A 26005-nucleotide genomic window follows, 5' to 3' on the forward strand; every position below is an offset into this window, starting at 1 on the left:
AAACAACACCCTCGATCTCCTCGCTATCGCGGCCGCGATAGAAAAAGGCGTTATGCTATCGCAAGCCTAGCATAACGCGTTAGTGCTACAGGAACAACTAGCCGAGTTGGTGCATAAGAAAAAGCTGCGCGAGCAAGAGGCGATATGTGCTAAAGAAAAGCACAAGGCTAAGATAGACGCTTTGGCGCGTAGCAGAAGGAGTAGGAGCCGCATGCGCGGTAGTACACCGGACACAGACGGCAGTAAGTTCCCTAAGGAATACACACCCCTTCTTAACACCCTTAACGACATCGAGGGCAAATACATTAAAGAGATCTACAAGGACTCTTTTAAACTAGTTAACCTCTGCAAGCTTAGAGCTAGCTAATTCAGCTCGGCGGAAGGCGCAGCAACCGACAACCGCTATAAGGCATTCTAACTTATTACTGGCGGCAAACAGTCTACTACGACTAACGCGAAGGTAGAGGATTACACCTATCTAAGCGTGTAGTTCGAGGGCTTTAACAACTACACCTACATTATAGCTACTTTCTACAGCAATCCTACACTAATTATAGCTATAATCCGATTCTAGAGCCTTATTGCTAAGCTCGTTAACCTCGGCTATAACTAGAAGAACATCGTCAGACGATTTGCGCTTCGCTCTTACGACCTTATTATCGACAGAGGCGTCACAAAACCGGACAATTAGCTTGCTGTTTACGAACACGCCTACCTTACGACGCACGTCTACAATATCGCGATGCTCGCTCGCACTATAGCACTACAAAAGAGAAGCCGATCCGACACGGACGGCAACCGCTTATTTCAAGCCGGACGAGAAAAAGCTAGCCTACAAGTCTGCAAGAACTACAACAGCAAAGGGTGTAAAGAACTATGCTGGGGAGGCTTTAAACATGTGTGCAACCGTTGTGCCGGCGACTACCCTGCTACGAAGTGCAACAAGGACTAAGGTAGTGGATTGCATTAAGAGTAATAGCATACGGCCGAACACACTCCTACCTTTCGATCTATATATCTACAACACACTACTTCCTCGAGGGGTGTCGATACTTAGGCGCTACGCGTGGTCGTACCTTCTGCGCTATTATCCTTACCCTAGGCTGCTATATAAGATAGACCACATCTTGCACTTTGGTGCGGCAATTAGCTCTGAGGGAACCCTGCTAGACCGCTAATGCAAAAACTACGACATTACCGACAGCGCCGATATCGAGAGCAAGGTGGCCTTAGACCTTAAGTTAGGTCGCATTATAAGAGCGCAACGAGCGGTCTGTTTACTACTAGGGCAGGTCCCTAAACACGACGGCGGATTGCAACGGATACACAACCTGTTATACCTACGATTCCGCTAAGAGCGCTTGGTAAATAGTACTATTGCAGAGGTCTACAGCGCTATTGTCTACGACTCCTTCGAGGACGTAATCTTGCAAGTGATTAAGGCAGGATATAGCTGCACGATTATTAAAAAGGACGTAAAGGACGCCTTCCGAAACGTGCTAGTCGCAATAAAAGACAGACGATTAATGGCCTTCTAATAGAACGATGCTACCTTTGTCGAATGCTGCTTGCCCTTCGGCCTGCGCACAGCTCTAGTGTTGTTTAACCTCTTCGTAGAGGCGCTCTACTAGATACTAGAACAACAACTCGGAGCGCCGCTCTACTACTACCTTAACGACTTTATCTTCGTAGTTATAACAGCCGCTGCAAGAGCGTCGGTGCACCACATATAGGCAGTAGTTACAAAAGAGCTCGGAATGCCCTACAATGTAAAGAAGGACGTTAAGGGCATAATAGTCGAAGTACTTAGCATTACAATTAACTCCGAGACTATAATAGTATTGCTATTAGAAGAGAAGCAACATAGGGTAATATCCGACATTATAGTAGTGCTGCAGAACAAATTAGTTACACGCAGCGACATAGAGGCACTGGCAGGGCGTCTGTTATAGGCAGCACGAGTTATCGACGTTAGACGTGCTTTCCTGGTTACAACGTTTATGTTCGTAGCCTCTTTTACCACGCGTAAACAACACCTACCTTCGTTAGTCCGATACAACCTAGAATAGTAGCTGCGCGCCTTAAGATACAGCAATAGCACACGCATGCTAATAGAGCCGGCTCTCCGCCAGATACACCTCTTTACAGACGCGTCGAATATTAGACTCGGTGCGTTCTGGTATAGCAATAGCACGAACGAATGGCGACAGAATTAGGTCTATCTACATTATTTCTTCGCTATGCCGCGACACGAATCTGCGCACATTAACATCGCAGAGATAATAGCTGTCTGGTTGTCCTTCACGAGGTAGAGCGACGAGTAGCGCAACTGCGTCGTTACAGCTTACAGCGACAACACGACGGTGTGCAGCGCTCTTACTAAGCAACAGGTACATAGTAGCGCGAACGAACTCCTTCGCGACCTCCTCCTTCTTTGCCTTGCGAAGTCGATCTGCATATAGGCTATGTAGTTGTCATCTGAGGACAATGCCCTTGCAGACGCACTCTCTCGATTTAATGTTGACACGGTCGCTAACCTGTGCCCTCATTGGCAGAACAACAACTCTACGAATACTATTATATATCGAGTCGATAGGGTAGATCGACTCGATTTATATAGGTATCGACGTAAGTAGACTATATGTCTAGGAAGGAACAGGTATTGCTCTTTATAGATTAAGTTTACGCTAGACCGAATCGATACTAGGGTATATTAAGTCGACCTGTCTAATCGACTCGATCTACGCTAGTATCGATATTAGATAGGTAGGAATAGGGCATAAAACAGAATTCCTCCTTTAATAATTATAGTTTACGCTAGACCGAATTAATATTAGCGTATATCGAGTCGACCTATTAGATCGACCTAATATATACTAACACCGACTTAGTAGAGTAAATGTCTAGAACAGAACTAGTATCGACTACAATTTACGCTAGGCCGAATCGATATATGTCTAGACTAAGTCGATCTGCCTAATCGACTTAGTAAATATAAGCATCGATATTAGATAGGTAGAAATAGGGCACTAAACAGATTTACCCCTTTATTAATTATAGTTTACGCTGGACCAAATCGATGTTAGCGCATATCGAGTCGACATATTAGATCGACCCGATATATACTAACATCGACGTTAGTAGAGTAAAAGGAGATATAGGAGTAGAAATCGACTTTTATGTTTTAAGGTTTACGCTAGGCCGAATCGATTTATACCTAGACCGAGTCGACCTGCTTTATCGACTCGATATACGCTAGCATCGACGTTCGTAGTATAGAAGAATATCTAGGAACGAAAATCGCCTCTTAGTATAAAGGCTTGCGCTAGGCCGAATCGATAGGTGTCTAGACTAGGTCGATAGGCTAGGTCGACTCGATATATACTAACATCGATAGAAGAGAAGCAGAAGTAGGGTAAGAAATAGATACTGTCTTTTTCTAAACTCGATATTAGAGAGGTAGGAGGAGGGTAAGAAAAAAAATTATATCTTTTTCTAATTAAAGTTTATACTATACTAAGTCGATACTAGGGCATTTCGAGTCGATTGCCTAGGTCGACTCGATCTACACTAGCATCGATATTAGAGAGATAAAAGGAGAGTAAGAGATAAATTATATCCTTTTCTAATTAAAGTTTACGCTAGGCCGAATCGATACTTAGCTAGACCGAGTCGACCTGTCTAATCGACTCGATTTACGCTAACATTAACGTTAGTAAGGTAGAGGGGTAAGTAAGAACGAAACTTGCCCTTTACTTTTAAAGTTTATACTAGGCCGAATCGATACATGCCTAGACCGAGTCGACCTGTCTAATCGACTCGATATACACTACTATCGATGTTCGTAGAGTAAAAGGATATCTAGGAACAAAAATCGCCCCTCGTTTTTAAAGTCCACGCTAGGCCGAATCGATATATGCCTAGATCGAGTCGACCTGTCTAATCGACTTAATATACACTAATATCGACCTAAGAGGCTAATCTCTTAGGGGAGGAACTAATAATTACTATAACTTTTAAGGTTTATACTAGGCCGAATCGATGCTAGTACATTCTAAGTCGATCTAATAGGTCGACTCGATATACGCTAGTATCGACATTAGTAGGGTAGCTTTAAGTAAAGGGGTAGATATCGACCTCTATGTTTTTAAGTCTACGCTAGGCCGAATCGATGCTAGTATATACTAAGTCGATCTAATAGGTCGACTCGATATATACTAACATCGACATAAGAGGCTAATCTCCTAGGGGAGGAAATAATAAGTGCTATAACGTTTAAGGTATACGCTAGGCCAAATCGATAGTAGTACATACTAAGTCGATCTAATAGGTCGACTCGATATATACTAACATCGACACTAGTAGGGTATAGGTAGGGAAAGGGACAAATGTCGACCTCTATGTTTTAAGGTTTGCGCTAGACCGAATTAATAGGTGTCTAGACCGAGTCGACCTACGTAATCGACTCGATCTGCGCTAGCATCGATATAAGTAGGCTATAGGTAAAGTAAGAAACAAATCTCTACTATTATACTTTCTAGTTATACTAAGCTAAATCGATACTAATATATATCGAGTCGACCTATCGTATCGACCTGCTATAGCTAGTATCGATCCTTAAGATAAGCATTTAGTACTATAAATAATATTTACCTTATAAACTACTAGAAGCTTTACCTAATATATCGATATATCTCTAAGTCGAGTCGACCTATCTAATCGACTCGATATACCTATATATCGATTCGTAAGAGTAGAGTTAAGTACTTAATATCGACTATACCCTAGATTACCCCTATAGCCTAATCCTTAGAAATCGATATATACCTATACTAAGTCGACCTGCCTAATCGAGCCGGCCTAGACATGCATCGATTAGTAAGCGTAAAGTTAAGTACTAAATATAGACATACCTTTTTATTACCTCTATAACCTGCCCCTTATAAGTCGATATATATCTAGACTAAGTCGACCTGTCTAATTAACTCGATATATACTAGTATCGATTTGTAAGACTAGAGTTAGGTACTTATAGTAAACCCTAGCTTTTATTACTCTATAAAGCTTTACCTAACATGTCGATATATACCTATACTAGGACGACCTGCCTAATCGACTTAGTCTAGACATGCATCGATTAGTAAGCGTAAAGTTCTTTACTAAAAATAGACCTTACCTATTATATCCTAATAACCTTTACCTAACATGTCGATAAATAGGTATACCGGGTCGACCTACCTAATCGACTCGGTCTAGACATGCATCGATTAGTAAGCATAAAGTTCTATACTAAAAATAGATATTACCTATTATTTCCTAATAACCTTTACCTAACATGTCGACATATACCTACATCGGGTCGACCTGCCTAATCGAGCTAGTCTAGACATGCATCGAATTGTAAGGGTCTAGTTTTATACTAAATATAGAAATTTCCCTTTATTTTATTTAAAATCTTACCTAACGAATCGATATATGCCTATACTAGGTCGACCTACCTTATCGAGCTGCGCTAGATATGCATCGAATTATAAAGGTCTAGTTTAGCGCTAAGAATAGAGTTCGGCCTCCTAACCTATACCTAACATATCGATATATGCCTATATCGAGTCGACCTATTTAATCGACTTAATATATATGTATATCGATACGTTAGGTCCTAGTTCTATAAAGTTCTATCTAACTTTCTCTCCTCTTTGTCTTATAAGTCGATATATACCTCTACTAGGTCGACCTTCCTAATCGAGTCGATTAAGACATGCATCGATTAGTAAGCCGACGACGTTTTAGTACTATATATAAGTTTAACTTTTAATTATTACTCTTCCCTTTATCTAATATGTCGATATATACCTCTACCGGGTCGACCTTCCTAATCGGGTCGCGCTAGACATACATCGATGTATAAGAGTCTAGTTTAGTGCTAAAAATAGAGCTTAGCCTTTTAACCTATAGCTAACATATTAATGTATATATATATCGAGTCGACCTACGTTATCGACTCGAAGGGCATAGACATCGACTTATAAGACTAAGAGGGGAGTTATTTAAAGAGAACTTCCTAAAACTAGTTCCTCCTATATCGATATATATCTATATCGGGTCGACCTATCTAATCGACTCGATATATATATATATCGATATATTAAACTAAGAGGAAAGAAATTTAGAGAGGAGTTTCTAATACGAGTACCTTCTAAGTCGATATATACCTACATCGGGTCGACCTGCCTAATCCAGCCGCGCTAGACACACATCGAATTGTAAGGGTCTAGTTTAGTTAGTTTAGTAGCAAAAATAGAGTTCGGGCTTTCGGCCTATAGCTAACATATCGATATATAGGTATATCGAGTCGACCTGTCTAATCGAGTCGGTCTAGACATACATCGATTAGTAAGGGCAAAGCTTAGTACTAAATATAGATATTGCCCTTTATTACCTAATAACCTCTACCTAATATGTCGATATATACCTATACCGGGTCGACCTGCCTAATAGACCTAGTCTAGGTATATATCGATTTATTAGATTAAGAAACTAATTAGATATTTGTTACTTAGTACTACTTCTTCCTTATAAATCGATATATAGCTATATCGGGTCGACCTGCCTAATTAAGCCGGTCTAGACATATATCGATTTGTTAGATTACAAAATCTTATAAGATATTTATTTCCTAGTATTATATCTGTCTAACATATCGATACTAGTATATGTTAAGTCGAACTATCTAATCGACTCGGTATAGCTATATATCGACATATTAGATTACAAAACCTAGGAGATATTTATTTCTTAATATTACCTCTATCTAATATGTCGATACTAGCATACATCGAGTCGACCTATGTAATCGACTCGGTATAGCTATATATCGACATATTAGATTAAGAGAGGAGATATATAAATAAAACTTTCTAAAACTAGTACCTAGTAAGTCGATATATGCCTATATCGAGTCGACCTACCTAATCGACTTAATAGAGGTATATATCGATTCGTTAGACTAAGAGGAGGAATATATAAATAAAACTTTCTTAGAATAGTATCTAGTAAGTCGATATATGCCTATATCGAGTCGACCTGTCTAATCGAGCCGCGCTAGATATATATCGATTTGTTAGACTAAGAGGAGGAATATATAAATAAAACTTTCTAAGGCTAATACCTTATATATCGATATATGCCTACATTGGGTCGACCTGCCTAATCGAGCCGCGCTAGACATATATCGATTTGTTAGGTAGTATATAAGACTAACAAAACGACTTTATCCTTAGTACTACTAGAACTATTATATAACAATTCGATGTCTATACCCTCCGGGTTAATAGACTAGATCGACTCGGTATACCTATATATCGATATGTTATAGATATATATACTAGTAGAAATAAGACATTCCTATTACCTAGGTAGATACCCTTCTTTACAGTCGATGTCTTACCTTCCGGCTCGACCTAGTAGGTCGACTTAATCTGTCTATATATCGAGCTGTATAGGTGTACCTTCTATATTTCTACTTTTACTTTTAAGTAGCAAAGCTCCTACTTTATAGAGCGCATTATTAGAGACATCCTCCGAGTCGATCCTAGAGGTCGACTCGATAGGTACATATATCGAAATGTCCTAGCAAAGTTCTATAAATAATAGTTTTCGGAACTTCCGACTCGGACCGAGGTTTATACCCAGTTTTATACATGTTCTTTAGAGCTCCTAAGCTATATGCCTTCCGAGTCGACCTATAAGATCGACTCGATATGTGCGGACGTCGAATTATATAGAGTAACTTTAGAATCGCCTTAGAGAGGTAGATGTATATTCGGGCTAATTTTGCTCGTACATTTGCGTTGCTTAGCTAATGCTAATAAGAAGATTACCAACAGCTTATCTCCTCGAACGAGCTGCAATGCAAGCCGCTCCTCTCTCCTACAGCGTCCTATAAGCTAAGAGAGTAAGCTCCTCGACAGAGATTTAAAGCCTAGTCGGCCAGCCTCCGCTACAGCATATCGATTACTCTAACGCCTGTCCCTTCGACCCCGTCTCCTCCGGATTAGCCCCCTCGGCGACCTCCTTAATCGCCTGTTGTATTATCCGACATCCTTTAGCCATCTCCTCCGCCGACACATTCAACGGCGGGATGAACCGTATCGTGTCGTGTATTGAAGTCGTCAGCAACAGCAGGTCCTTCTCCATACACTTCGCCTGGATCTTGCTCGCATAGCCATGCCCATCCTTGCACTCTAGCGCCAGCATCAAGCCCAACCCGCGAACATCGTGAATGATCCTTCCCATACTCGGGTCCCTCCAACAACTCTCGAGCATGCCCTTTAGTTCCTTCCCTCGCAAGTTGACGTTATCAAGAATACCTTCATTCTTGAATGCATCCAGAACAGCAACACCAGCTGCGCAAGACACAGCATTCCCGGCGTAAGTCCCGCCCATGCTACCCGGCGGCTGCGTATCCATCAGCTCCTTCCGTGAGGCAATCGCAGAAAGTGGAAAGCCATTTGCAATCCCTTTTGCCATGATCAGGATATCCGGCCGGACGCCAAAGTGCTCCACTGCGAACATCTTTCCCGTCCGCCCATACCCGCATTGCACTTCATCCGCTATCAACAAGATGTTGTGCTTGTCGCAGATCTCCCTGACCTTCTCCAGATAGCCGGGCGGCGGTGGTACATATCCGCCCTCTCCCAGAACAGTCTCGATGATAATGGCCGCCGTATCACTGGGTGCAGTCTCGCGCTTCAACAGATGCTCCAGCTGGAGGACTGGATCCATGCAGCAGTTGTCATACCCAAATTTGCCGCCTGTATGCTTCGCAATCGAGCATTGAGCGCAGTATGGAAAGGCCACAGAGAAGACGCCAGGCATGAGTGGTGCATATCCTTGACCGTACACTGTTTTGCTGCGAGTCATGGCCATCGTGCCGAACGTACGGCCGTGGTAGGAACCCTGCATCACGATGACATTCTGCTTCTTTGTCGCATGGCGGGCTAACTTGATCGCCGCCTCGACCGCTTCAGCACCGGAGTTCCAGAAGAAGAAGGTATCAAGGGATTTGTCGGGCATAACGGGAAGCATCTTCTCCACAAGTTCGAGGTAGGACTTCTGAAAGGCAATGTTGATTTGGCCGTGGACTAGCTTGCCGACCTGTTCCTGAGCGGCCTTGGTGACAGTGGGATGGCAGTGTCCGAGATTCGCAACGCCAATGCCACATGTGAAGTCCAAGTATTTCCGCCCGCTCGTCATGGTGACCTAGATGCAAAGAGGTCAGCAAGCTGTGGGGCGTAGCAAAGCTGGTATCTTCAGGCCTTGTGCCGTTCGATCTACTCACGTAGCTGCCGGAGCCAGACTCCATGATCTCGGTCGAGAGTCTCCCCACTCCCCTGGCCACATTCGTGCCGAACTTCGCAAGCTTGGGAGCGGCCATTATTGTTGTCTCGGCGTGCGTGTTTGAAGGAGGAAGTGTTGGCACGCGGCGGACAAACGGCGGATGTAAGTATTCAGTAACATTGGAACGTCATCGCTTCGGCCTTCCTCAACGAGACTAGCCCACTGACCCCGCACAACGAATCAAAGATGAGATTTAGTAAGCTTTCAAGGATATTTAAGCTTAGCTCCAAGCTTCAACCTTGCAGCTGTACGCGATATCAACAACCTGGCTTGAGAGAACCAATACGACTACGACAGAGCAAGCAGATTGTCCAAACTCGCATATAGCCTATGTAGCTACCAAGCAAACGACATGAGGAGAGCGAAGGCGTCTCATCCTAACAGCGGCGGACACTTCGTCGTGGTAACTGTCTCCTTCCTCGCAATACACGACGCATCGGAAGGACACGTCGTCACAGTCGCAGTCACATTAACAGTTGTCGTACTCCTCGCCTCTAAAGGACAAAGCGCCGTTGTCCAAATCGTCGACACTGTTGTACTTCGAACGGGAGGGCATGTTGTTGTTGTGGTTGTTGCGAACAGTGTTGTCGTCCGCCTCGTCCTTGAAGAACAGAGTGCTGTCGTCCATATTGTCGACACGGCTGTACTTTGGGTCGTTATTGAAGATGTAGAGGATGTTGTGCTTGCCGGCATTATAGCTGTACTCGTACTAGACGATGTAATATTGATCGTGTAATATTGATCGTGGTGGTGGATGCAGTTATCACCGTTGTGGACATCGTGCTTGAGGGAGTCGTAATCGGCAAGGTTTCGGATGCAATCGTGCTGGACAAGACTGCTGTGCTAGACGCAGGACCACCAGATGATGTTCCGCTCAACACGGGTATTGTTCCGCTCGACGCTGGTATCGGGACGGAGACTGCGCTCGAAGAAGCGGCTGTCGTTGTTGTCGTTGTCGTTGTTGTCGATACCAGCGCCGGCGTGGACACAATCTGCGGTGAAGACAGCAACGTTGTTGAATACCCGGGCGAGGCTGTAAATGTCGAACCTTCCGCGGATGTGCTGGTAGTCGAAGCCGTTCCCGTCACACCACCTCCGCTACTCGGCACGCTCGTCGTTGTTTCATCCTCCGGAAATGCTTCTATGGACCCGTCAGGCTGGTCGTCCACTTCGCTAGTCGTAGTTGCCGACTCACCAGATGTTGACGTCATGATGCTACCCGTGGTCAAGCTTGTAGACTCGACAGCGCTCGTCGTGGTGAGGTACGCAGGAGGCGGTAGTCCCTGCCTAAGACAATCCTGTTGTGCTGTGACCACATCGCCAATCAGGGTCACCGCCCCATTCAGCGCGTACAATCCTCCATCAACATTCACTCCAGCCCTCAGTGAGATCGACGTCAGAGCGATAATGTTCCCGGACAAGGCCGTGTCAGTGCCTAGCGTAGCTGATGAAGACACCTGCCAGAAGACATTGCAAGCTTGCGCCCCATTGACAAGAACAACAGACGCAGCAGCAGATGTGGTCAAGGTAGATCCAATCTGAAAGATGAACTGCGAGTTTGCGTCATTGCCGCCGTCAAGGACAAGCGTGCCGGTGATGCTCGCAGAGGATGCGATGGCATAAGTCCCTCGTACGAGGAACAGACCACCAAGTTCGCTTCCGCTTTGGCTGGTAGGTATCTGGCCTGCCGCAGCATCGTAGGCTGTCTGAGCATCTTGACGGGCCAGTCCTGCGGCCGCATTGCCTGCATCGACACCACTCGAGAGTCCGGGCGGGAATCCAGTGATCGAAGTGGCGTCGTTGACGAGGGCGATCCTTCCATTGACGACAGTAGCTCCTGTGTTGGTGATGGCTGTGTTCGCAATGATACCGTACGGGATGGCGGCTCCAAGGTTGATCTGAGCCAAAGCCAGTCCACTCAAGCTACAAGCCACGGCAAAGAGCCCAAGGAGTGGCCTTGTGTACCGCATAGCGGCATGTGTGGGGTGAAGCAAGCATGGCGAATGGTAAATATTGTGGGAGGGTATAAGACATCAGCGCTGTGTTGCTTTGATTCCGAGGTCGACGCGTTGTTGTAGGTCCGGCGCGTTCGACTGAGATTTTGCATTCCTCGGCACAGGACTTCCGAATTCCTGTAGCACCCAGAGGAATACAGTCCGGAGCATGATGCCTCAAGTCCCGGAGATATCTCTCGCACACCAGATCATCCCAGAAAGAGGAGGGAGACAATTGGTTGTAGATAAGGTAGCACCTATCTAAAAGAGGTCGGAGGTACGTACCCGTGGACGAAGAGAAATACAGCTTGCTTAGTCAGGATTTTACGGCCTGAGGCACGCACGAGTCTTCTCTCTGTTACATTTCCGTATCGGCAAGAGCTGGAAGAACAGCGCCAGCGCTGAGGCCAGATCCATACAACCGCCCGCGGCTTTGTCCTTCCCGTGGGGAGGCGTCATCAGTCTGGTGATTCCGCCGTCGCTGTCCGCATCCGGAACAGACCTAGCCACCACCAGACGATAGGGCAGATTGCGACATATGGAAGAATCTCAAGATACTGCCCGGATGCTGATTCCAGGCTCAACCGCACATGATGACGCAGCTTGACACACTCAAGGCCACAAAGGTCATCAAAAATATCTCGCTATCCCGGAACAATGCCCTGCGACACAACGGGCGGACACTTTTGGAAGACTGACCTGCTCATGCATCGGGCACACGCGGAATGATTACAGCATGGCTTTGCCTGATGGTGCACCGAATCCCAACAGTCGGCATCTGCCTGGAGATTCTTCAGAGCTGTTACTGTCGTATCGCTGTATGCTGTACTGACAGCACGGCTGGGCTAAAACGGCTCTACTACCAGGCAACATCACAGGGGCGGGTTTCGCGTCGCCGAGGGGGGAACAGATTTCACATGTCATCCACAAGGAACTTCACGGTGATGAGCACTGCCAGGCGGAGCCCCTAGAGCACCTGACGACGCAATGTCAGCGATCGCTGACGACTCCGTGAAGACGTCCGGAGAGTGAGAATCACACGAAGGCTTCCCATTCCTTTTCGTCCATCAGTGTCGGCGAGAACGTCGTGAGCCAATGTCGACACAGACCATCAATTCCTGTCCTTCGCCTTGAAAACGTACTCTCATGGACAACAATCTGGCGAGTCAACAGCCGATGGTACGAGATCTTCGCTGAACGTGGAACGTGGAGCGCGCGATAGGGTCTGTCATCTATTCCTAAGGTTGATGGTTGCTCTGCTATTTTCTGGGCCGACTTGTTTGGATTGCAATCATACGCTTCCAGCGCCCACCGTTCGATGATGATCTCGGTCTCGGAAGACTGATTTGTCCGTGAACGTGCGGGAGCGGTTTGCACAGTGATGTGATCGCTAAGAAAGGAAGAACGATCTCAAATACGAACGTTAGCTTCGATTGCCTGTGATCATGTCGCCATATAGATGGCGTCAACGTCCTGACACGAGTGGTGGTGCCCGGGTGTAAGGTATGCAGGGATGCACTTCTATTATTGTACGTTTTGCTGATGGCCTGGTCAACACGGCTTCTCCAGTTTTGCTCCGATACGAGACTACCGGAAAACCCGCTCAACCTGTCCCAGCTCACCACGAGCTGATTCACAGACAAGCAACACCAAGGCGGCGTCCCGCAGATCCAGCGATGCTTGCCAGGGCATCCGGAGCCGCACCGTACCCATGGATCTTGGGTTGATTGTTGCCAAAATTAGCAGCCGCCCAGTCCGACAACATGCCTTTCGATCGGCGAGGCTGTGCATGGCCATCAACACAACTCGACAAGATACAGTACACCAACGACGGGCAAGAGTGATATAAAGGACAGCGTGCGACCCTTCGAGTGACTGATCATCATCGTCACCACCACCAAGCATCCCAACACCATCATCCATACTACAACGCACAAACACCCCATCAAATTTCCAACACAAATTTCCAACACAAAACGCAACAATGAAGTCCACCTGCGCCATTCTCTTCGCCGCCATGGCCGCCGCTGTCCCGGCGCCAGTGCCAGCAACCGGCCCTTTCGGCAGCGCCACCAACCCTCTTCGCTTCATCGGACGGTTGAATGTCCCCGGCGGCAACCTTCCCGGTAGCACCGGCACCACCGTCGACGCCAACAGTCGCTCCTTCTGTAAGGTCACATCGCTCCCGTCCTGCTCACGCCCCATCACTAACACATGCCAACCCAGGGTTCGGAAAATACACGTGGACCTACTCCGAGCTCAAGACTCCACAAGCCAACACCGACACCACCATCTTCCGCATGGCCGTCGGCGAGGGCACCCTTTTCCTCGACACCCAGGACGTGGAAGGCCAGGCGGTCTACGTCAACCCGGACGGCGAGCTCAAGTTCCGGGCCTTCCACCCCTTCAATGGTGAAGCCGATGACGCTATCTACAAGGGCTTCGACGTGGTCGAGCACGTCACGAAGTTGCAGTTTGAAGGAAAAGATTTCATCGCATGCCCGGTCGGTGCGAAGGATTCGGGCGATTATCAAATCTTTGCGGCGAGCAGGGCGCACACGGCCAAGGAGAACTGTACCCCGTTCGAGTGGAAGAACGAGTTCACGACCAAGCCAGCTGCTTACTCGTACATCTAGACGGATCTGGTGGGCACGGAGGGCATCGTGGGCATGGAAGACGTGATGAAATGGAGGGGAATGGAGGAATTGATGAGATGGGAGGGACTAGATGGATAGCATCGCTCGCTTAGAGAAAACAAAGCACTGTCGTTACCGAACTTGTGCTCAGCCATTGTGTTCTCAGATCACACTCCTTCGACAACTCCATGATTATCTCGTCGGCGAGTGCAACGAGGGCAACGACCACGATGAAGAATATCGCGACCAAAGCCCAATGACACACACGATCAGCAACACACCATCACCGATTAACATAATGCCCAGCATGCGCCTCAAACGCCTCCCTCAACCCCACTCCCCTCCTCACATCTTCCAAAACCCCATCATCCGCTTCCTTCAACTCCGGCAACAACCGCCACACCTCCTCGAGTCTCTCCCTCCGAACAATGCAACTCACACCCTCTCCTTCATCCAACCAAATCACATCCCCAGGTTTGACTTCCACTCCTCCCACGCGGACCGGAACATCCACAGCCCACGGTCTCGCTTGCATACTCGTCCCCACCGACGACAGACCTTTCGTCCAGACTTGAAAACCTTCCCCCTCCGCGCAGAGGTCCCCGCAGCTGGCATTGTCTCGCACCCGACCGTCGACGACAGCGGCGAGTATACCTCGTTGCTTGTAGCGGGTTGCGATGATGTCTCCTAGTACGGCGACTATTTGATGGGCTGGCTGTTGCATGAGGATTACACTGCCTGGTGCCGCGACATCCGTCCAATGTTTGTTTTGGGAAGGTTGGGTGCTTCTGGGATGGAGGAGTCCGGGCCGGGTTGGTGGTCTTTGGCCACGAAGATGATTGTGCTGACTGGTGCAACGATGCGGTTCTTGCCGTGGAGGTGACTTGGGATCGGAGCTGTCTGGTTAGTCAATGGCTACTGCATCGTCTTCTTCTCGGCCATGGCTCAATGTCTGCTAAGTAGCCCGCGCCAGGTACTTTGAGTGTGAGCGGGCAGTCGGATACCTGATCCTTATTAGTTTAGTCTGGAGGCGGTACAAGCTCTTGCACACTCACATCACAAGGCGAGTATTTGCTCTTGATATCTTCACAAAAAGAGGTGATATCGGCCATGTTGTGTGTCGGGAATGAATTTGGTGTGTAGGTATGCGAGAGGTCGTAGGTATTCAACCCCGACTTCGGCTGTCATCAAAGTGGATAAACTTCATCACGACATCACCTCCAATTATCGGTGACTGTTGCCTGTCCCTTGCAGTTCGCCGGCACAGTGTAGCTTCTATTTGGATCGCTCTCCCAGCGCACACTTCCATCCGACTGCTTGCGGATATATTTGTATTGAAACGAGGTCCCAGCGGGCAGACTGATGTCGACAAACCAGAGGTTGCTGCTGCTGGTGTAGTTTTGCGCGCTCAGAGCAACGGCATTGTTGGTGTTCCAGTTGCCGAGCTGGGAGATGCTTCCCACGACGGAAATGCTCTCACCATATGTTGTGGTGGCGTACTCCTTGAAGAGGACTTTGGTCAGAGTCGGCGTTGCACTGCACGTCGGAGTTGATTGTGTCGGTCTGGTGAAGGTGCTCGTGGCCGTTGCACATGGTCCTGTGGCAGAGGAGCCCGAGCAGCTGGATGGGAGTGCAGCCTGAGGTAAGTTAGCAAGATACTGCAGCCGTGGAGATTGAGGGTCTTACCGAGTTGGCGCCCCATGAAGCTGGCATGGCAGCTCGACGAGCGTTGGCCGCAGTCAGAAATGCTGCATATGACCATGTAAGATCAACTGCAGAGAGAGGTGTGCCATCTGATCGGGAGTACTGCTCGGCGAGAGCACCGTTCTGCGGTGTGTACTTTTGCTGCGTCAAGTCAGTATCAAAGTCTGATGATGCAGAATTATCGACTTACAGCATTCGCCATGTAGCTGTCAGCATATGTCGAGACTGCATTGACAATCGACGAGAAAGCAGCCGAGGACGAAGCATACGTCCCAACCGCAGCCGAGGAATACACATCCTTGAAGAACGGAAGCGAGATCGATGTGACTTCTATTGTGCCCTGCTTCTTCCATTGAAACACGGCGTCGTAGAGTTGTTCTGCAGCGGCGAAAGTTCCCAAATACCTGCACCAACAGTCAGCATAAACGACCGAAAAGCCCGAGACTTCGACTCACCATGGATTGCCTCCTTGATAAACGTCCTCTGGATACCGTCCCACCGCAACGCCTTGACCTTGAGGTATGCCGTTGTTGATAGAGTACACAGAGCGGAATGAGTCAGTAACAACTTTGTGATTCGCCAAAGCTTTGTCGGAGCATGGTTGAAAGGTGTTTGCGTTGCATCCCACTGCCGGATCGAACATGTGGATACTGGTGAGGATTGAGTTGACATCCTTTCCGGATCGCCCGCCGCCAGTGTTTGATCGAATGTAGGACCCAGTCCAGTACGACTGCAAGAAACAGAGGATCTGAGGAGCCTGCGAGTCGCAATTTGAGCAGGACTTTCCGATCTTGGAAGCTAGAGCACTGCCCTCGACCAGTGATCGATATTGCACTGCAGTGGTGAAGAAAGAAGCGCTGTTGACCTCCTGCTTCTGGATTAGCAAAGCATCGTGCTCCTCATCGCGATACATTCATACCTCCCACAGATCAAAGCCGCTCTGGTTCCAGTTTGCGCTGACATATGACAGATCATTCTGCACAATTGGCCAGATGATATTGGTCACGGCGCTGGTGTTGCCTTTTCCGAGCAAGTATCGAGCGTAAGCGATCATGGCAGTAGCACGAAGAGCAGGACCATCACGCTGTGGTCGTCCCCAGTTCCCAGTGAATGCAGTCCCGTCGACTTGAAACTTTGGCTCACCAAGACCACCCGAGCAGAGACCTCCCGATGGATTCTGCACAGTCTGGAGAGATGCTTGGGCGTTGATGTAATCTTGGACACCCCCTTCGAGACTGGCAGGTCCGCCAGAAAGGAACTGGTCTACCAGACATTTCGTGACGAGTGCGGCATCTCTCGTCCAGGTGAAGAAGTAGTCCGGATCGCTTTTCGAGGGCGAAGCTACGACGAGACCAGGGCTGGCTCCCTCGACCTTGACGCCGCTCGCTCCGATGTTGTCCAGCACGCCTTGCCGGGCCACGGAGCTTTGTGTGGAGAGCCACGATGAGAGCGATCCGGTCGCTCGTGGTTGTAGGACATGCTGAGGTGGTTCAGAGAGTCCGGCCGCAGCGAGAGGTAGGATGCTGTATAGAAGCCGCATTTTGGGCGGTAAGATCTGGAGAGGAGGACGAAACGGAATTCGGTGTGGATGGTAAGGAAGAAACGTGACAACCTTCCTGATTTAAGTAGACTGTGCCTGAGCAGGCGGCGATCACGAGCTGCTCCTTCGTTGTGGACCAACGAAGGTGACCTGACGACGACAGCGGAGATGGGGAAAGGAAACCTTCTTCAACCACCTTCCAGATCCGCTCAGCGCCAGCAAACCTTGTTCCCGCCTTGGTTGCATCGTTGGCCAGCAGAGTCAGATGACGGCAATGGATGGTGCGTCCCCGATGGACCACCGTTAAGCATAGTCACTTGCCAGCTGAAGCGAAACGAGTGAGGTCGCTCGGTGTGAGAAGGAAGACGTGTGAGTGGTACACAAAAGGAAATTGACCAAGTCAGAAGACCCCCACGCTCGGTGAGAAATCCTCCCCTCGGGCGACGGATCGACCCGCCCTCACTGCTGGCACCTTGTGACGACCAGACACGTCCTTTGTTTCTTTGAGGTACTGTGCGAAGTAGAATCCGGCTGGTCGTAGCGGACTTGTAGTCTTGTAGACCGGTCCGAGGTGGGCAGACTGTCCATGTGCCGCAGCCACCAACACGCGACAGCCTTGGGCCAGGTTGGACTTGCATGATGAGTTGGTCATCGTTCCTAGATTCCCCGAAAGGCTCTTAGAATGAGATCAAGTTCGCCAGCGTGAGCGATCCGCCGCTGACACTGTACGCTGCATCACAAGCGACCATATGGAACGAGATCTTCCGACAGAAGCAGGTGGACTAGGAGGTACCCTGCGCAAAGTTGGTTCTTGAGTTCCCATTTCTCGATGCTGACTGAGCAGACGGGTCAGGGAAGGAACGTCCCGCACCGCTGAGGTCGATCCTGCTCAATTCTCGCCAAGCAACGCACCACCCGCATCTCCAATTTTGCTGGAACGCCAAACTTCACCTCGACTCCAAGCGACCGACCGACCATCCACGACAACTAACCCACCCAGTCCCTCACCCACACAACACAACCGACAACATGGGTCGTCTTCACTCCAACGGAAAGGGAATCTCTTCCTCCGCCATCCCATACTCGCGCACCGCCCCGGCATGGCTCAAGACCACCCCGGAGCAGGTCGTTGATCAGATTTGCAAGCTCGCAAAGAAGGGTGCCACTCCTTCGCAGATTGGTGTCGTCCTCCGTGACAGCCACGGTGTTGCCCAGGTCAAGATTGTGACTGGTGAGTCGAAAGTTGAAGCCATGAGGTGGGATGGTGGACAATCGCTGACAATTTGCGCGCAGGTAACAAGATTCTCCGCATCCTCAAGGGCAACGGTATGCCTCCCTCCCTCCTCCTCCAACCCGTGTGAAAAAAAGATGCAATATGGGCACAACCGAACAACGAACACAACCTCGAAAGAGATGGTGAAATCGATACACAACACACACATCATGTCGCATCACGCGCATGAAAACAAATATGCCTCTGCTTGGTCACAGACTGACAGAGAGATTGAACAGGCCTCGCACCAGAGATTCCAGAGGACCTCTACATGCTCATCAAGAAGGTCAGATCTCTTGTCTCCACGCACCAACCATCCCCGCACCCACTGACTCCTCTCCCCTCTCACAGGCCGTCGCCGTCCGCAAGCATCTCGAGCGCAACCGCAAGGACAAGGACAGCAAGTTCCGCCTCATTCTCATCGAGTCCCGCATCCACCGCCTCTCCCGCTACTACAAGACCGTCGGTGTTCTCCCACCCACCTGGAGATACGAGTCTGCCACCGCCAGCACCATGGTCGCATAAGCAATCGGCTTTTCGATGATGAGGACGGGACAGGCTTGATTGTGAAGAGCGACGAAGTGAATGGGAAAGCATGGCGTCAACGGGGATACCACCGCACAGGCACGCCGGTTCTTCCGGCCCTGCTGTGTGATGAAGGAAAATGCATGCTGGTAACTTCGGTAGACCACAAACTTCAGTCAAAATTTTCAATACCGCGCGCAACGTTCTTTTCCTGAATCGTGATCGTTGATACAAGTTTACAAAGTTTTTCCGTTCCCAATCTGTGCTCAATCGCTGTTCTGTCGTACGCCATACTAATCTCGAACCCCGAAAGTCTCTGCATCAGCGCGAATGTCCTGCTTTCACATTCCACATTATCAATATCATCAGTTGTCCGCGTTTCCAGACCCACCACCGCTGATAGCACCATACTCGCTCCTCCTCACACCCTTGCTGCGACCCGTAATGTCCTGCCACGTAGCACCGAACCTCCTCCCAGTGCTCGCCAACAGACCTTCCTCTTCCTCCTCGCGAAGGTCTTCATCCAGTTGATCTTCATCGAGTTTCGGCACGCGAAATAGCGTGACCAGAAAGACGACGAGGAAGATGCCGAGGAACGCAAATTGAGCGTAGAATGTAACCACACCAAAGTAAGGGAAGTTGGCCGTAATGCGGTTCAAGAAGGTGGAAAGCACAGACGGCGTGCAGACGAGTTTCGCGGAAGGGTTGTCGCTGCGCTCGGAGCATGGCTTGATGGCGCTGTGGTGGTTGGTGCAGTTCGGCTGCAGTCCGTATTCGGCGGGCCGATCGCAGTAGGTCTGAGGTCCGAACGTGGCATATGACGGAGCGACAATCATGGCGAGACTGTAGTTTAGCGCCAGCGTCATCAACGTGAGGAGTACCGTGGCCATGAGCATGGCATTGGGTGTAGTCTGACCTTTGCGGATGCGGAAGAGGCTGACCCACAGGAAACGGATTCCAATGCTGGCGATACCGACCACTGTCGCCGAGAAGAAGAGCAGGGTGATCAGCAGGAAGATGACGTAGTCGATGGGGAAGATTTTGCTCGTGGTGAGGAGCAATGCGTTCACGGGCTGGAAAATCTTCGTCTTGCCCAGGAGGTAGCCGCAGGAGACACCACAGACAGAGTTCTTGATCTTGTCGACCATGGTGATGAGCATGCTGGCGACAATGATGATTGAGATCACCAGGATGATCATGCCGAAGAGCAACTTGAGAGGTCGGAAGATCGCTTCCAGTTTCAGCCATGCGCGGATGAAGAAGTTGCGGCCTTCGCCGGTGTTCTCGGCGGCGAGTCGCTCACGACGGACGAGGGTGCGCTCTTCACGGACGAGAGCCTCAAGCTCGCGCCGATCTCTCGAGTCCAGACCTCCTTCGCGACCCTCGCTGCGACCTTCGAGTTGACGCTGGCGTTCGCGATTCTGGTCCAGCTGGCTGGATGTGTTCTCGGCGAGCTGCGGCGCGGAGATGCTTGGAGCAGATTTGATGAGTGACACCGGCAGGAGAGCCAATCCGGGTGCGGTGTAGAGACAGTAGAGGAGAGTGCCAATGAGGATGAGCAATCCAATGGCAAAGGTCAGAGCTCGCTCGCCGTCTGCAATAAAGTTAGTATGGGTCTCGAGATTGATACAGGCTCTGCTCACGATTCTCGGTCAGGAGGTCCTTGAAGTAGTCCAAGTCCTTGTGGCCGTCTCTTGCCTTCTTCGCGACCGGCACGAAGAAGCCCACCAAGAAGAGGATGACGGTGAAGAAGATGAAGGCCAATGTCCACTTGAAAGCACCCCACAGTCGTGTCCCAATAGTCTGCGATCCCTCATCGGTCGCAACTTCGTCATACTCCTCGTAGTAGAAGTAGGTGAATGGCACCACCAACAAGCACAGCACTGCGTCCAGGCTGTATAGCGAGTAGTACACAATCTTGAGAATGTACAGTGTATGATCGACGTTGTCCGGTGTAGCCCAATCTTTCTTGCGACCCAGTTTGCGAGCGGTTGTCGACGAGACGAGTGCAATGTCCACGGGCTGGAGCAAAACGGTGGCCAGCAGTGCGAGGACTGTGAGCCAGCAGATGATGGTGACGGCCACGGTGCGCTCTCCTGGCTTCTGGTATATGAAGACCCATATTGCGGATACAAAGAAAACGATGCCCTGCACTTGGTATTAGCATGTTCTTGGTCACATCGCCTCGAGGGACAGTCGCATCTAGACTTACCAGACAGACGGCGTAGGCCACCCAGATGAGGGACGTCTCGATGAGAGCCATGTTGACGGTCGGATGTCGTCGTCGGCCTTTGTACAGAGTAGTATGGACCGATCAGCGCGTGTGACGACTGATGGTGTGAGTTGATGTTCAGGTGAAGTCGTCGTCGTCGACCATGGGCAAGTAGAAGAATCAAGGCAGGGCAGGCGCCTCGAAGGAGCTGCGGAGAGCAAGCTCAAGCTCAAGCTCAAGGTTTGTGACGTCTCCCGCCGATCGACGCCATGGATCTGCCAGTGAGCTCACGCGTCTGGCTTCGGACAATTCAAGTCAAGACAGCATTGGCTTCACTTGCACCACGACCTCTTCCTCCTTCCCCTCCCTCTGCACCACCACCCGCTGGTTATGGAAACCGACACAACTCATGGAGTGCTACACTGAGCTTATCGCTCCCACCGCCGTCACCCACTCCCTTGCACTTCCATTCCTCACGACCGACGCCAACAATTTGATCGTTGTCAAGACCTCGCTCCTGCAGGTCTTCGCCCTTCACGATGCGCAATCGAAATTGGTGTTGATTGGTGGGTATCCTCTCGCGGGAACGGTCACGTCGATCGCGCGCGTCAAAACTCTCGACACGCGCACCGGCGGCGAGGCAATATTGTTGGCCTTCAAGAACGCAAAGCTCAGCTTGATCGAATGGGACCCCGAGAACCACCGCATCAGCACCGTCAGCATACACTACTACGAAGGCGAGAATGTCATCGCGCAGCCTTACGGGCCGAGTCTGGGCGAATACGAAAGCATTCTCACAGTCGATCCTGGTTCAAGATGCGCGGCATTGAAGTTTGGCGCACGACAGCTTGCCATCCTTCCCTTTCGCCAATTCGGAGACGAGCTGTTGGGAGAAGAGGAGGGCGAGTTTGAAAATGCAAACGATGGCACCACCAGCAAGAAGCATGACGCTATGCAGAATGGAGAAGATGAGGCCGAGCAGACACCATACAAGCAGTCATTCGTTCTACCTTTGACCACCCTGGATCCAGCCTTGAGCCATACCATTGATCTGGCGTTCCTTCACGAATATCGTGAGCCGACCTTTGGCATCATCTCCTCCGCCATCGAGCCTTCTTATGCCCTATTCGACGAGCGCAAGGACATCTTGTCATACACCGTCTTCACGCTCGACCTGGAGCAAAAGGCATCTACCAATTTGATCACTGTTCCGAATCTCCCATCCACCCTTTGGAAGGTCGTTCCTTTACCGTCGCCGATAGGTGGCGCCTTGCTGATCGGCACAAATGAGTTCATTCACGTCGATCAGAGCGGCAAGGCAAATGCCACCGCTGTCAACGAGTTTGCGATGAAAGAGAGCGATTTTGGTATGGCGGATCAATCTGGTTTGAATTTGAAGTTGGAAGGTTGCAGCGTCGAGATTCTCAATGCGTCCACTGGCGAGATGCTTGTAGTGCTCCGGGATGGTTCTCTCGCAACGGTCGACTTCAAGATGCTCGGCCGCAGTATCAGTGCTGTGATTGTCACGATAATCTCGTCAGAGAATGGCGGAAAAGTCTTCTCAACCGCTCCCTCTTGTGTGTCAAGACTGGACCAGAATAACCTCTTCATTGGCAGTGAAGATGGCTCTTCCTCTCTTCTTGGCTGCACTAACTCGCAGAGTGGTCTGAGCAGGAAGCGTTCTCATGCTCAGATGCTAGGTCAGAATTCCGGAGACGAAGAGGAGGATGTGCTGGACGAGGACGATGACGACTTGTACGACGCCGAGCCCGATTCGAAGAAAAGAGCGACTTCGGTCGCGGAACAATCAGCCGGCGACTCGAGCACGCATTTCGTGATCAAGGACGATTTGCACTCCATTGGCCCCATCAACAACACATGCGTCGGCAGATCTAATGCTGCCGGTGAGGACAAATTGCAACTGCTCGCAGGGACAGGCAAGAGCCGATCGAGCAGACTGGCCTGCATCAACCGCGACATCATACCTCAGCATATCCGAAAGAACCAATTCGAAGGCGCGAGACACGCATGGGCTGTTTGTGCTCGCGAGAAGAAGTCGGATGACGTTCAGCCCGACAACATGCTCTTCGTACACAACGGCAGCAATACCAAAGTCTACGACATCACCAGTGCAAACGACGATGAAGCAGGCGAGGGCGGCTACACAGAGCGGTCAGCGACGGAATTCGAGCACGATGGCGAAACGCTAGAAGTACTCACGCTCGGGCATGGGACCGCCGTTGTACAAGTCCGGCGTATGGAAATCCGGACGTACGACAGCCATCTTGCGCTCAGTCAAATCATCCCAATGATCGACGATGAGACCGACGCAGAGTTCAGCATTGTACATACGTCAGCCTGCGATCCTTACCTGCTCGTTATACGAGACGACAGCAGCATTCAGGTTCTGCAACACGAACGGAAGGACATTGAGCCTCTGGATATCACACCCGACGCTGCGGACAAGCAGTGGATGAGTGGTTGCGTGTATTCTGGTGAATTCACGGACGGAAACGCAGCGCTGTTCCTTCTCTCTGCAGAAGGCTCCTTACATGTGCTCACGCTTCCGGACCTGCAGCTGGTCTACATGACTCCTGCACTGCCTCACTTGCCTCCGGTCTTGTCTGCAGATGTCAGTCACAGAAGAATGGGTGTGAAAGAGACTTTGACGGAGCTTCTGGTCGCCGACCTGGGCAATGATGGTGTTCTCCAGCCTTATCTGACGGTAAGGACAGCGATGGACGATGTTGTTCTATATGAACCCTTCCATTCTTCGCCGTCAGCTTCGACCGGACCCTGGCATTCGAATCTGCGGTTCAGGAAAGTGCCCGTACCGTACATTCCCAAGTACAACGACTCTCCTCTCGAGGACCCCAACGCTCGACCGCCCGCGCTGAGACGCATGCAAATTGGTGGATACAATACCGTTTCGATACCTGGTGCGCCGTCTTGTCTCTTGTTGAAGGAAGCATCTGGACCGCCGAAGATTCTGGAAGTGAACGAGCCCAAAAGGTCGAACGCCACTACTATACTGACTCCGTTAAACCGCATCGGCTGCGAGAATGGCTTCGCGACTGTGGATGTAAATGGCGCATTGCACGAGTGCCAGCTTCCTCCTGACGCCTGGTTCAGCACTGGCTGGAGCATTCGTCAAATAGACCTTGGTGATGATGCGCGAGAAGTACGGCATTTGGCGTATCATGAAGCCAGAGGAATTTTCGTTGCGGCAACATGCACGACAGTTGACTTCTACTTCGCAGAGGAAGATGGCAGACATCCGGAACAAGATGGTAAGCATTGAACCTCTTCCTGTTATCCCCCACCTGCGTCGCATCTCGATAAAGCATACTTTCTTCTCTTTCGATGAGAACGGACATTTGTAGAGCATGCCAGAGAAATCTTGGACTCCTCAAGTTTTGGCTCGTCTTGCAGAAGTCGATGGGACTCAGCCGTATTCATGACGATACATCACAATCAGCACCCGAACCGAAGAATGAAGCTAACTTGCATTAGACATCTCCATCCGTCCACAGGTCCCACAATACAGCGTCCATCTCATCTCTGCGAAGACGCACAAGATCATACATACCCACAAGCTCCCATATTTGGAAACCGTCACGGCCTTGAAGGTGATGCCAGCAGAAGTTAGCGAGCTCTCTCACGAGGTCAAACCTGTGGTCGTGGTATCGACCGGAGCTCAGCGTGGCGAGGACATGCCTGCGAAAGGCGCACTCATCGTCTTTGATGTAATCGATGTGGTTCCGGACCCTGACGTCGAAGAGAGCGGCTTACACCTCCACGTATTGGCGAGAGAAGAATCCCGTGGAGCCATTACGGCTCTCGCATCATTTCCCGGCGGCATGATTGGTACAGCTCAAGGACTCAAGCTGATGATTCGAGGCATGCGAGAGGATGGATCATGTTTGCCTGTGGCCTTCCTGGATGCTCAATGCTATACTTCACTCCTGAAAACGCTCGACTCCCGCGGGTTGTGGCTCGCTGGAGACGCATGGAAAGGACTGTGGTTCGGTGGCTTCACTCAGGAGCCGTACAAGCTCACACTGTTGGGCAAATCACCGCGCACCGAGATGGAGGTTATCGAAGCCGACTTTCTGCCCTTCGACGGTGCTCTGTTCCTGCTCGTTCTGGACGCTGACGCAGATCTTCACGTTCTGCAGTATGACCCGGAGAATCCCAAATCACTCAATGGCCAGCGCTTGCTTCATCGAAGCACATTCCACATTGGCCATTTTCCGACTGGAAGCATGTTGTTGCCCAGCACGTTGGCGCCATTCACGGAGCAGGCCCGTGATCTTCCCAATGGGGACAGCGAAGACACCAAGCAGGAAGAGGTCAATTCACCACTCTTCCACGTCTTGACCACGACATCCAGCGGCTCTATCGGTCTCATCACGCCTCTCGATGAGAGTACGTATCGCAGACTCAGCGCATTGCAAGGTCATCTCACCAATATCCTCGAGCACGCCGCCGGTCTCAATCCGAGGATGTACCGAACGGACACCGAGATGAAGGCCACAGACAGTGAAATGGGAGGTGCCAAGGGCGTTGTGGATGGCAGCTTGATCAGACGAATCAGCGAATTGGGAGCGGCCAGAAGAGCGGACGTACTGAGCCGAGTGGGCGGAGACGTATGGCAGTTGAGAAGCGATCTGGAGGTCTGCGGGGGCGGTGGATTGGGCTATTTGTGAGGGCTGAATTGAG

At 50.0% G+C, this 26005-nt stretch overlaps 8 protein-coding genes across 8 annotated transcripts; 3 read left to right on the forward strand and 5 right to left on the reverse strand.

The window, feature by feature from the left end:
* Positions 1–7821: 7821 nt before the first annotated feature.
* On the reverse strand, positions 7822–9453 carry MYCGRDRAFT_72635 (uncharacterized protein; the record flags this gene model as incomplete). The annotated part of the gene is made up of 2 exons (XM_003852383.1): positions 7822–9261; positions 9341–9453. The coding sequence occupies 2 exons, from the start codon at positions 9434–9436 to the stop codon at positions 8014–8016; spliced, it is 1344 nt and encodes a 447-aa protein (XP_003852431.1).
* Positions 9454–10697: 1244 nt separating this feature from the next.
* On the reverse strand, positions 10698–11369 carry MYCGRDRAFT_42777 (uncharacterized protein; the record flags this gene model as incomplete). Its single annotated transcript, XM_003852382.1, has 1 exon — positions 10698–11369. A coding segment is annotated over one exon (672 nt), but the record flags the coding sequence as incomplete, so codon positions are not given.
* Positions 11370–12964: 1595 nt separating this feature from the next.
* On the forward strand, positions 12965–14029 carry MYCGRDRAFT_109679 (uncharacterized protein; the record flags this gene model as incomplete). Its single annotated transcript, XM_003852335.1, has 2 exons — positions 12965–13561; positions 13620–14029. 2 exons carry the CDS (start codon positions 13378–13380, stop codon positions 14027–14029), a joined length of 594 nt encoding a protein of 197 aa, XP_003852383.1.
* Positions 14030–14312: 283 nt separating this feature from the next.
* MYCGRDRAFT_42806 (uncharacterized protein) lies at positions 14313–14792 on the reverse strand (the record flags this gene model as incomplete). Its single annotated transcript, XM_003852381.1, has 1 exon — positions 14313–14792. A coding segment is annotated over one exon (480 nt), but the record flags the coding sequence as incomplete, so codon positions are not given.
* A 451-nt stretch (positions 14793–15243) lies between these two features.
* On the reverse strand, positions 15244–17273 carry MgSGA1 (putative glucan 1,4-alpha-glucosidase; the record flags this gene model as incomplete). Its single annotated transcript, XM_003852380.1, has 5 exons — positions 15244–15666; positions 15716–15874; positions 15924–16137; positions 16189–16601; positions 16653–17273. The coding sequence occupies 5 exons, from the start codon at positions 17271–17273 to the stop codon at positions 15244–15246; spliced, it is 1830 nt and encodes a 609-aa protein (XP_003852428.1).
* A 971-nt stretch (positions 17274–18244) lies between these two features.
* Positions 18245–19265, forward strand: MYCGRDRAFT_80995 (40S ribosomal protein S13; the record flags this gene model as incomplete). The annotated part of the gene is made up of 4 exons (XM_003852336.1): positions 18245–18504; positions 18567–18599; positions 18786–18832; positions 18898–19265. The coding sequence occupies 4 exons, from the start codon at positions 18303–18305 to the stop codon at positions 19069–19071; spliced, it is 456 nt and encodes a 151-aa protein (XP_003852384.1).
* A 171-nt stretch (positions 19266–19436) lies between these two features.
* On the reverse strand, positions 19437–21395 carry MYCGRDRAFT_72642 (uncharacterized protein; the record flags this gene model as incomplete). The annotated part of the gene is made up of 3 exons (XM_003852379.1): positions 19437–20665; positions 20715–21219; positions 21284–21395. 3 exons carry the CDS (start codon positions 21332–21334, stop codon positions 19437–19439), a joined length of 1785 nt encoding a protein of 594 aa, XP_003852427.1.
* A 255-nt stretch (positions 21396–21650) lies between these two features.
* Positions 21651–25992, forward strand: MYCGRDRAFT_100364 (uncharacterized protein; the record flags this gene model as incomplete). Its single annotated transcript, XM_003852337.1, has 3 exons — positions 21651–23338; positions 23414–24573; positions 24797–25992. The coding sequence occupies 3 exons, from the start codon at positions 21693–21695 to the stop codon at positions 25990–25992; spliced, it is 4002 nt and encodes a 1333-aa protein (XP_003852385.1).
* Between the last annotated feature and the right edge of the window lie 13 nt (positions 25993–26005).

The sequence above is a fragment of the Zymoseptoria tritici genome, chromosome 5 (assembly GCF_000219625.1).
Source record: "Zymoseptoria tritici IPO323 chromosome 5, whole genome shotgun sequence".
In the NCBI taxonomy this organism is placed as follows: Eukaryota; Fungi; Ascomycota; class Dothideomycetes; order Mycosphaerellales; family Mycosphaerellaceae; genus Zymoseptoria; species Zymoseptoria tritici.